This window comes from Amblyraja radiata, chromosome 28 (assembly GCF_010909765.2).
Source record: "Amblyraja radiata isolate CabotCenter1 chromosome 28, sAmbRad1.1.pri, whole genome shotgun sequence".
In the NCBI taxonomy this organism is placed as follows: domain Eukaryota; kingdom Metazoa; phylum Chordata; class Chondrichthyes; order Rajiformes; family Rajidae; genus Amblyraja; species Amblyraja radiata.
Genome location: NC_045983.1, coordinates 18,747,295 through 18,759,517, shown reverse-complemented (window position 1 = coordinate 18,759,517; position 12,223 = coordinate 18,747,295). Strand labels below are relative to the sequence as shown.

Below are 12,223 nucleotides of genomic sequence, written 5' to 3'. Positions count from 1 at the left end.
AAAATTCTTTCCATTTGGAAAACTGCAATTGGAAATGAATCCATTTAAGCTTCTTCCTAATTGTGAATTTAAATAGCAAAAGAGGAAACCACTACTGTACAATTTTAACAATTAAGCTGCTCTATTTTGCATTTAATATGATTTATTAGATTGTGTGTTTGCCCTGCAGACATTTTCTGCATGAAGTTAGATTTTCTATTGCGATCAGCAAGAATTAGTTTCCCTTGAGCAATTAACAGTGTTATATTTATAGGCATATCTCCCTTTTAAATAATGAATGTTATTAACTAGACTTACTATTTTGTCTCCCCCCCCTCCCAATTCCATTAAAATACTTTCAGAAGATAATCTGCAGCATTATGCAAATAGAGATCGCATCACGGCCAATAACATGTCTTGCAGATTTCATGGACAAGTTTACAAGGTGACTTATACAACCACTTTTTGATGCAAACCTTATCTGATGAATGTCCCTAAATCACACAATATTTATAAATGGCAAACAACCCTCTTCATTTATTCAGCAAAATAACGGCAGAATCATAATATGACTCTCTCACTGCGGCTGGTATTTATAGTATTTCAAATCTTAAAAGTAGTCAAACACCATGACCTTTATCAGCTTCACACAGATCAGCAGAAATGCAACCAAATTAATAGCCAAGTAATTTATGTGCTTTGCCTCTATTATATAGGCAGCTGAAGCATTCTAATGGAAGAGAAATGTGAATGGCAGGTCTTAAGCCACAAGCCGCAGCAGAGCTAAAATCAAAACCCAGTACCCATCATCTGGATTACAATTTCTAAATGCCTGAAAGTCATTCTACGACTTAAGTACTCCATGGAACCTCAATTTCATCTAACATATGCTGAACCTCGTATGCAGTGTGAAATGGTAAAGGATCTTGGGCAATTTTGGAAAAAACTCATTCTCAGTATGTGGTGCCAAATCCACAATATTGGAGCAACAGTGCATTGCATGCTATCTAAAACCTATTCCCCTGATACAGGTATATAACTCTGAACCATAGCCTGGCAAGTGTCAAAATGGCATTTAGGTAGAGTCAGAGTGGTCTGGCCTGAAAACGGGCCTTTTGCTTCACTGAGTCTGCACTGACCATCAAGTATCCATTTATATTAATCTCCTTTTATACTTCAGACCCTCCAGATTCTACACACTCATCTACACACTAGTGTCAATTTATCCATTTGTCTTTCATCTGGCATGTCTTTGGTAAAAGCACCAACGGGAAACCAATAGTCATCGTGAAAATGTGCAACCTCCACAGTCAGCACTATAGGGCGGGATTGGACCAAGGTCACTGGAGTTGCAAAGCAGTAGTTCTATCAGTTATGCAAAGGTGTTGCACTTTTAAATAACAGTGATATCAATGCTAGTCTAAACAATCGAACTACCAGGTTGTATTAAAAGTCTATCTGTTTCATTAAAGTACTCCAAGGAAAGAAATTTGCCATTGGAACCCAGTCTGACCTACATCTCACTCAAGACCCACCGATGTGGTTGACTTTTAACTGGCTCCATATTTTAGAGACAATAAGTGATGGACAATAAATGTCAACAATGCCAGCAATGCTTACATTAAAAGGAGAAGACAAACAGGAGAATCTGCAGGATATGGCAGAGACAAGTTACACTGGTAGAGGCAGAGCATAAAGCAGAATAGATGTTTAACGTTTCTAAGGGGCATTGTGTCTTTTTAAAGATCGATTTCGGCATTTAGACATCTAAACGAGCGTTTGTGTTTTGAAGTTGTTAATAGATGACAGACTCGATGAATGTCTAGATTCACATACGAGGCTAGCAATTGGTAAGGAGCTTGAAGCAAATCTTGTTGAGCTTTTATTCTGTGGTGATAACAGAATTTACTGACCACATGCAGTCAGATGTACAGACAGTACGAGTAATTTTGAATTGCTGTTCGTTTCACATCACTGTACAAGGACAGCTTGGGAAATTGATGGAGCTGTACCACGCGCACAGAGTACTCTCCTGTCAAAGGAGCATTCATCAAAGCTAAAACAACATTTAAAGAGGTGGAGGTTGAGACTTGCGAGTTGAAAAAAAGGCACATTTTGAATTATTTAAGCATCCGACCCAATTATAAATTCCCCTTAGTGATATAATAATGATCAGATAAACATTCCAAGTGATGGGAGCAAGCACCCATGGGCAGCATGAATTTAGAAACATTAGCTGCCACTAGTTTCCCTGATTTGCATTTCAAAGTCATCAACTTTAATTATTTTATATCAAAAATAACTAACAAAATGATGGCCATTAATGTGCAGATCTGTAGAATTTATTGCAATACTTCAAAGGAAGATCGGAGGGTGAGGGTTTTGAGATGTCATATCCTTCTGCTCGATCTATTTCTTAAAATGATGAGCTGATATGTGCTGAAAAGATAACCAGCAGACATCAGATAACATTCTTTAGATTTGCAAAGCAGTGAAAAATATAGGACCCAGGATTCTCAGTAAAGGGGCAGTCTGTAGAAGAGACTTGGCAGACATATTTCATTGTTTGAAAATCACAACAGTACAGATGCTGTAAACCTAAAATAAAACAGAAAAATGCTGGCAATACTCAGTAGGTCAAATTGCACCCTTAAGAGAAATGTTACTGTTTATGGCCGCAAACATGAACTCTGTTTCTTTTCCCAAAAATGTGGGCTGACCTGCTGACTATTTCCATCATTTTCTGATGTTATTTGCTGTTGCTTACAAACCAGCATCTGTAGTTCCTTGTCATTACATACAATGCCCCCCATAATGTTTTGGACAAAGACCCATCATTTATTTATTTGCCTCGGTACTTCACAATTTGAGATTTGTAAAAAAATCACATGTGGTTAAAGTGCACATTGTCAGATTTTATTAAAGGCCATTTTTATACATTTTTGTTTCACCATGTAGAAATGACAGCTATGTTTATACATGGTCCCCCAATTTCAGGGCACCATAATGTTTGGGACACATGGCTTCACGGGCATTTGTAATTGCTCAGGTGTGTTTAATTGCCTCCTTAATACAGGTATAAGAGAGCTCATAGCACCTAGTCTTTACTCCAGTCTTTCCATCACCTTTGGAAACTTTTATTGCTGTTTATCACCATGAAGATCAAAGTAGTGCCAATAAAAGTCTAAGAAGCCATTATGAGACTGAGAAACAAGAATAAAACTGGTAGAGACATTAGCCAAACCTTAGGCTTACCAAAATCAACTGTTTGGAACATCATTAAGAAGAAAGAGAGCACTGGGAAGCTTACTAATCGCAAAGGGACTGGTAGGTCAACGAAGACCTCCACAGCTCATGTCAGAAGAATTCTCTCTACAATAAAGAAAAATCCCCAAACACCTGTCCGACAGATCAGAAACTCTCTTCAGGAGTCAGATGTGGATTTGTCAATGACTACAGAAATTTAGATTGTTTTCTCTGGAGATTCCGAAGTTGAGTGGAGGCCTGTTTTTTTTATTTTGAGAGGCGAAGTTAGAGGACACTGTCACAACCATATTCCCAGGATGGAAATTTCAAAAATGAGAGGGGCACAGCTTTATGTTCAGAGGGGGAAAGTTTAAAGGAGATGTGCAGGGGAACATTTGTTTTTACATACAGAGAGTGGTGGGTGCATGGAACGTGCTTCCAAGTGTGTTGCTTGAAGCAGAAATGATAGTGGCGCTAAAGAGGCTTTTAGACAGTCACACAAATATGCAAGGATGGATGGAAAAGGATCATCTCAGGCAGAGATTAGTTTATCTTGGCATCACGTTTGACACATATATTGTGGGCCACCAGGACCTGTTGCTGTGCTATACTATTCTGGTGACTAGAATTTAGATCTTCTATGGAGTCATAAAATAAAAGAAACATGTGAAAAACTTGTCATGATATTAAAATGCTTGAATTGTATTTTGAGATGTGCATTTCAGGAAGGAAATGGCACTCCAAACATAAAACAGAAGCTGGTCATTGTATGATATGAAGCCTTATGATTAATCAACAAAATACCTCCCTTGGATTCCCAGAAATATTTTAATTAAAGATAAAAAACAAACTTTCTTTTTATGTAACAGGGAAACAGATCAATAGATACTTTCATTCAAATATAGTGCATGGATTGAATTTTTGTTGCATTTCTACAGTTCACCCACCATAATTTTGTTGGAGGATCCATGTAAACCTATGGGAAACTGCCTTATGCACTGCTCCTCTGGAGCTTAAGTAATGGAAAACCCCATGGAAATTAATGGCATAGTTTTCACAAAGTTACAGAGTCATACAACACAGAAACAGGCCCAACTTGTCCATGCGGACCAAGATGTTCCAACTACTCTTGTCCCACATGCCCGTGTTTGGCCCATTTCCCTCCAAACCTTTCCTATCCCTGTACATGTCCAAATGTCTTTTAAATGCTGTTAATATTACCTGCCTCAACTTCCTTCTCTGGTAGCTCGTTCTATATACTCAACAACCTTATTGTGAAAAGGTTGCCACTCAGATTCCTATTAAATTTTATCCCCCGCCTTACCTTAAATCTATATCCTCTGGGTTTTAATTCCCCTACTCTGAGCAAAAGACTGTGCATTCCCTGTATCTATTCCCGCCAAGATTTTATTTACCTCCATAAGATCACCCTTCTGCCTCCTACGCTCCAAAGAATAAACCTCTAGCCTGCCAAACCTCTCTCTGTAGGTCAGGCCCTTAAATCCTAGCACCATCCTCGTAAATATTCTCTGCAGTCTTTCCAGCATAATGACAAGTATGCTGTAATATTTCTTCTTTATCGTACCAAATACATTTGTATACTGACCCAAGGTTGAATCTATTAACATAATTCCAAAATGTGCAAAATCTTTTAAAATGTATCCTGATATGCTGTTTAATAATTTGTCTCGCTGAATTAGTCTGGTTTAAAGTGCATAATATAACCGTATTAGCATGCCACTGCAAAAATGTCAAATTTAAACTCTCCTGCATGCCCCTGATCACATCCTTAACTATACACAGCAGCATTTTATACAGCTCAGCATATCCTCCCTGCTCTATGATGAATGTGCGAAATTAAACTGTATGAATTCTTCTTAAAATCCCATTCAACTTAGAAAGTTTCATACCTGTACAACAATAGATTCTGCTATTGTAGGCAATGGAAACGAAGACACGATCGGCATTCAAAATAAAGGAATTCTTTGTGTATTAAATTATTTGCGTATTAAACACACTAAATGGCCTTTTCTCAACCTTGACGTGTTTTTAATGCTGCTAATGGCTGCAGATATTAGCTCGAGTGAGCTGCTCATTCAGATGTACCAATGTAGACATAATGATACTGAAATGATTACAATATGATAGGAAAATAACCACGTGCAAAACAACTGAAGGCACTTTATTCACGATAGGTGAGTGGAGTTCAAGCAAAAATGGCAATCATTCTAAACAGCACAAATCCATAAACAACAGCAGAATGACTGGCTAATTAGTATTAATGAGGTTGGTTGAGCAAGTTATTTTAGTTAGTTCACTTCTCAATCTATCTTTGAATAATGTTCAATTACTCTGCTCATTAATATTGGAATTAAATCAAGATTGTTTAATTGTCATATGCGCTGAAAGAAATTATGAAATTCTTACTTGCTGCATCCTTACAGACACATTAATGGAAAAACACAAAATACACACACACACACGCGCGCGCGCACTCGCGCAAACAATGCTACATAAATTATCAATTACTTTAGGTAACCAGACCAGAATAGTGCAACCAATACAAAGTCCATAGTAGTTCATTGCTGTGGTAGAGATATGGTTGCACAATGTGGTTCAAGAGCCTGATGGTTGATGGAAAGAAGCTGTCCTTGAAACTGGAAGAAACTGTCCTCAAGCTTCTGAACCCTGAATCCATTTACTCATTGCAACAAAACAGGATGATGAATAGCAGGCTAGCGTTGAAGCTAATACCTCTGAAGCTGCCATTCAGTGTGCCACCAAAGGGTTAGCTTAGATTACCTATTACTAGAGTGTGCTTTAAAACCACACCCATCTGCAGTGTAGAGCAAAATTATCAACTAGTCATTGTTAACATCAGCACAGTGAAGACACACTTCCAATGCCACTAAACTGTTGTTAGTTGTGTCAATAAAATTAGCACAATCAGTTGCATAATGACAGTTACAGTTTAGTTTATTGTCACGTGTACCGAGATACAGTGAAAAGCTATTGATGAGTGTTATCCAGTCAGCGCAAAGACAATACATGATTACAATCGAACCATTTATAGTGTACAGATACACAATAAGGGAATAACGTTTAGTGCAAGGTAAAGCCAGCAAAGTCCGATCAAGGATAGCCCGAGGGACACTAATTCCTAGTTGTGGTAGGATGATTCAGTTGCCCGATAAGGTCCCTTATCAGGATGATTCAGTTGCCTGATAAGGTAGCATTTGAATAGGTCCCACATAGGAGATTAGTGGGCAAAATTAGAGCATATGGTATTGGGGTAGGGTTCTGACATGGATAGAAAATTGGTTGGCAGACAGGAAACAAAGAGTGGGGATAGACGGGTCCCTTTCAGACTGGCAGGCAGTGACTACCGCAAGGCTCGGTGCTGGGACCGCAGCTATTTACCATATACATTAATGATTTAGATGACGGGATTAAAAGTAACATTAGCAAATTTGCAGATGACACAACGCTGGGTGGCAGTGGGAACTGTGAGGAGGATGCTATGAGGATGCAGGGTGACTTGGACAGGTTGGATGGGTGGGCAGATGCATGGCAGATGCAGTTTAATGTGGATAAATGTAAGGTTATCCACTGTGGTGGCAAAAACAGGAAGGCAGATTATTATCTGAATGGTGTCAAATTGGGAAAAGGGAAGTACAACGAGATCTGAGGGTCCTTGTTCATCAGTCACTGAAAGTAAGCATGCACGTACAGCAGACAGTGAAGAAAGTGAATGGCATGTTGGCCATAACAAGAGGAGTTGAGTATAGGAGCAAAGAGGTTCTTCTGCAGTTGTACAGGGCCCTAGTGAGACCACACCTGGAGTATTGTGTGCAGATTTGGTCTCCAAATTTGAGGAAGGACATTCTTGCTATTGAGGGAGTGCAGCGTAGGTTCACGAGGTTAATTCCTGGGATGATAGGACTGCCATATGTTGATACATTGGAGCGGCTGGGCTTGTGTACTCTGGAATTTGGAAAGATGAGAGGGGATCTTATTGAAACATGTAAGATTATAAAGGGTTTGGACACACTAGAGGCAGGAAACATGTTCCCGATGTTGGGGGAGTCCAAAACCAGGGGCCACAGTTTAAGAATAAGGGGTAAGCCAATTAGAACGGACACGAGGAAAAACTTTTCACACAGAAGGTTGTGAATCTGTGGAATTCCCTGCCTCAGAAGGGAGTGGAGGCCAATTCTCTGGCTGTTTTCAAGAGAGAGTTAGATAGAGCTCTTAATGTGACGAATAAAATTGACTTTGACTTTAAAGATAGCGGAGTCAGGGGATATGGCGAGAAGGCAGGAATGGGGTACTGATTGTGGATGATCAGCCATGATCACATTGAATGGCAAATGGCCTACTCCTGCACCTATTCTTCAACAGCTGGGAAGAAACAATCCCTGAATCTGGAGGTGTGCGTTTTCACACTTCTATACCTTTTGCCTGATGGGATAGGAGAAAAGAGTGAGCGGACAGTTTGCGAGGCGTCCTTGATTATGCTGCTGGCCTTGCCAATTCAACTAATCAGCTGCAGCAAAGTAATGGGCAGTAAGTGACTGGTCCTCCTTACTGAATGTGCTGCTCAGTTCTACCAGAGTTAATTCAAATTAATTAAATTCAAGACCATTACCAAACATGATTTTTGTGCGCTTTTTTTAAGAATGCAAACTGATTTAAATTAGACAATGTGGTAATCCATGTTAGTCAAGATCACTTAAAGAGATGTTGCAATTCTATGGTCATCAACTCCCTTGAGTGTTTGGATGGAACACAAAATAAAGACACAAGTCACTGCAGATGCTGGAATCTGGAATAAATAGGAAGCGCATCATCTGCCTTGACACCACCTCTCTCACCATCATCCAGTGATCCACACTACCTTTCCGGGTGAGGTAAAGATTAATATTTAAAAATATATAAATAAAAATGCCCCACTTATCTCCTTTAAACTTTGGCCCTCTCGTCTTAAAACTGTGCTCCCCAAGTATGATTTTTCCAGCCTGGGAAAAAGGTTCTGACTATCTACCCTGTCTAAGCCTCGCTTAATTTTATATACTTCTATCGGGGTGGTTCGTACCACAGCACTGTAGACTAGACTGGTAGAATATCAAGTGTCGTTTCTTGAGTTTGTGTTGGGTGTGAAGAAGGCAGAGGATATTTAGGTTGTTGTGGGAGTGGGAAGAGGAGTTGAAGTGACCTGCATCTTCGAGGTCGAGATAGCCACTGCGAACAGAGCCCATGTGCCCTGCAACTCTCACCTAGAGTGGACGGAATGATCCGTTTCTGTGGTGCAGATTCCATGTTGTATATCATTTTTAAATAGTGTGATATTTGAATGAGACTGGATTAAAATGCTTATTCCTATCAATGATTAAAAAAAACTGCCTGTATTATTTTTCAAGCTGCATGCATTCAGCCAATACTTACCCATTTTCCCTTCCTCGACAAACAGCACACTGAGTGGAATGAGACAGCTGAAGTAGAAAACATCAATGTTGTTTTTCACAGCCACCTGAAATAATAAAAAAGCTCAATCATTCTTGCTATAAAGACCAAATACTTTATTTGAGAAAACCAGTCATGGCAAATAACAGCTCTGAGACTTAATTTAAGCAAAGACTTAATTATTTTTTTAATCAAAACTCAATGCTTTCAATTTTGATAGCAATGCTACTTTTGGTCACAGAGCTTATGATGTGCACAGGAAAAATAAACCTCCTATGAATAGATTTTCCGCCTTGCATGCACCTTGCAGAGCAGTACCATGCGGTGTTGGCTCAAAGGGCCAAATGGTCTCCTCCTAAACCTATTTTTTATGTTTCAGCAATTTCACAACCTTGCTGCCGACTTTACTTTTCAGTTTCTGGAGACAAGTCTGCCTAATACCACATAGTAAAGAAACTTCACTATAATAAGCGAGTCCGGGATTCTGACTGCGCATGCCCAGATCATAGGTCACTGGAGATAAACATTCTCGGCAGCTGAACTGCTGCGTATATAGAGGCTGACCTACCGGACGTGAGCACACAGTTAGCTGCAGACTCCGCCCAGGACAGGAAGGCTCTGCAGGAACGGAAGGGACGTCACGACCGCGGTGCCACAGGTGCTGTCACCGAGGGAGGACGGACGGAGCCGCGGCTCGAGAGACTCGAGAGACTAACAGAGACTAACAGAGGCAAAGAGGTTTGCCACGCACTGCAAGGGAGCAGTGGACCAGATAGGAAGAGCGGAAGGAATTACCACTAGACAGCCAAACCAGTAGGTAATTTACGGCTGGGGTGAGTACTTTCCCATTTATAGGAGGTAGGATTATATAAATAAGGGGTGTATCAATACAGTAGGGGATTCTTAAATAGGACCAGTTAATTACTTATATAAGATGGGCGGTCAGGAGATGTGCCAATACTGCGAGATGTGGGAATTTGTCGACACCATTGATGTAGAAGATCCCTACAGCTGCAGTAAGTGTTTGAGGCTAGAGGAACTCCAGCTCCGCATTGATGAGCTGGAGACCCAACTTCATACGCTGCGGTACATCAGGGAGGGGGAGTATTACCTGGATGTTTTGTGCCATGGGGATGGTCACACCGACCAGTTTAACTAATTCAGTAGGCAGTGAGCAAGGAAAGGAAGGTGTGGCCATAAGCGAGGCAGGTAGGGGGAACCAGGAGGAGATGCGGCAGGAGCCACAGCCCTTGTCCCTGACGAGCATGACCGAGGCTCTTACTCAATGTAAGGACGGGTTCAGGGGCTGTGGGAGGGATGAGCAACCTGGCTGCAGCACCGTGGATCAGGAGGCCATTCAAGAGGGGGGAGTTAGAAGAAATGCCGTAGTGATAGGGGATAGTATTATTCGGGGGGTAGATAAGGTTCTCTGCGGCCAGCAGAACATGTCCCGAAGGCTGTGTTGCCTACCCGGTGCTAGGGTTAAGGATATCTCTGCGATGCTGGAGAGAAATTTGCAGTGGGAGGGGGAGGATCCAGTGGTCGTGGTCCATGTGGGGACCAATGACATAGGAAGGACGAGGAAGGAGGATCTGCTGAAGGAGTTTGAGCAGTTAGGGAATAAATTAAAAAGCAGAACCTCGAGGGTACTGATCTCCGGATTGCTACCTGAGCCACGGGCCAAATCGGCGAGGGTACGTAAAATTAAAAAGCTAAATGCGTGGCTCAAAGACTGGTGTGGGAATAATGGGTTTGGTTTCTTGGGCCACTGGCACCAGTACTGGGACAGGGGGGATCTGTTCTGTAAGGACGGACTTCACCTGAACGGTGCTGGGACTGGGGTCCTGGCAAATCATATAACTAGGGCAGTAGAGAGGTCTTTAAACTAAGTAGCGTGGGGGAGGTATCAAGGGGGGTAATAACGGCAGGGGTAGAGGAAATAGAGCAGGGTATCAGTGGGGAAGCGGTAAGTCAAAATGAGACAGGAGACAGAATGTGTGAAGATAAAGCTCTAGATGTAAAAGGGGCAAAAACGGAAAGGAAGGGTAGTAAAAATCATCTGAAAGTGCTTTATCTAAATGCACGGAGTATTCGTAATAAGATAAATGAATTAACGGTGCAATTAAGTATATATAGTTATGATATCGTGGCCATTACGGAGACATGGCTGCAAGGGGATCAGGACTGGGAGTTAAATATAGAGGGGTACTCGACAATTAGGAAAGATAGACAGGAAAGAAAGGGAGGAGGGGTGGCCCTTTTAATAAGGGAGGGAATAACGGCAATAGAGAGGAAGGATATTGCGTTGAAGGGTCAGGATAGTGAAACAGCTTGGGTACAGATAGAGAATAATAAGGGGAAAAAAACACTAGTGGGTGTAATTTATAGACCTCCAAATAGCTGTGACGCTGTTAGTCAGAACATAAATCTGCAAATAGTTGACGCATGTAAAAAGGGAACTGCTGTAATCATGGGGGACTTCAATTTTCATATTAATTGGGCAAACCAAACTGGGCAGGGTAGACTAGAGGAAGAGTTTATAGAATGTATTAGAGACGGGTTCCTAGAACAGTATGTCACAGAACCGACAAGGGGGGAGGCAATCTTGGATCTGGTCCTGTGTAATGAAGCAGGATTAATTAAAAATGTCATAGTTAGGGACTCGTTGGGAACAAGTGACCACAATATGGTCGAATTCCATATTCAAATAGAAGGGGAGCAGGTTGAAACTCAGGCTAGGGTGCTTAGTCTAAATAAGGGGGATTATGAAGGTATGAGGACTGAGCTGATCAAAGTTGACTGGGATAGCAGACTCAAGAATAAGACGGTACATGAGCAGTGGTGTACGTTTAAGGGTATACTGTATAACCTTCAAGAAAAATTTATTCCGATGAAGAAAAAAAGGGGTAAGGGTAAGAACAGTCAGCCATGGCTCAGTAAAACTATAAAGGATAGTATTCGGCTGAAGGCAAGGGCATATAAGGTAGCCAGAGATAGTGGGAGGGTAGAGGATTGGGAAGCATTTAAAGGTCAGCAAAAAATAACTAAGAGATTAATTAAGACGGGGAAAATAGACTATGAAAGGAATTTAGCGAACAACATAAAAACTAATAGTAAGAGTTTTTATAGCTATATAAAAAGAAAAAGGGTGGCTAAGGTGAACGTTGGTCCATTGGAGGGTGAGACTGGAGAGTTGTTGGTGGGGAACATGGAAATGGCAAAGGCATTAAACGAGTATTTTGTATCAGTCTTCACCATAGAAGACACAAAAAATATTCCAACGCTGGATAAACAGGGGGCGGTAGGAATGGAGGAGCTAAATACTATTAAGATCACCAAGGAGGTGGTATTAGGGAAATTAATGAGACTGAAGGAGGATAAATCCCCTGGGCCTGATGGATTACATCCAAGGGTCTTGAGGGAGATAGCGGTGGGGATTGTGGATGCATTGGTGATAATTTTCCAAAACTCCCTGGAGGCAGGAACGGTCCCAGTGGATTGGAAAATGGCCAATGTAACACCTATATTTAAAAAA

General features: G+C 41.1%; 1 protein-coding gene across 3 annotated transcripts in view; it reads right to left on the bottom strand.

Moving 5' to 3' along the window:
* Window positions 1-12,223, bottom strand: part of ap2b1 (adaptor related protein complex 2 subunit beta 1) — a 172,398-nt gene that overhangs the window by 56,434 nt on the left and 103,741 nt on the right. For all 3 annotated transcript variants that reach the window (XR_004416089.1, XM_033045970.1, XM_033045971.1), the window contains one exon: window positions 8,671-8,755. Coding sequence is in view for 2 of the 3 variants with exons in the window: in XM_033045970.1 (XP_032901861.1) it covers window positions 8,671-8,755 (85 nt within the window). In the remaining variant the exon portion in view is untranslated. The remainder of the gene's footprint in view (window positions 1-8,670; window positions 8,756-12,223) is intronic.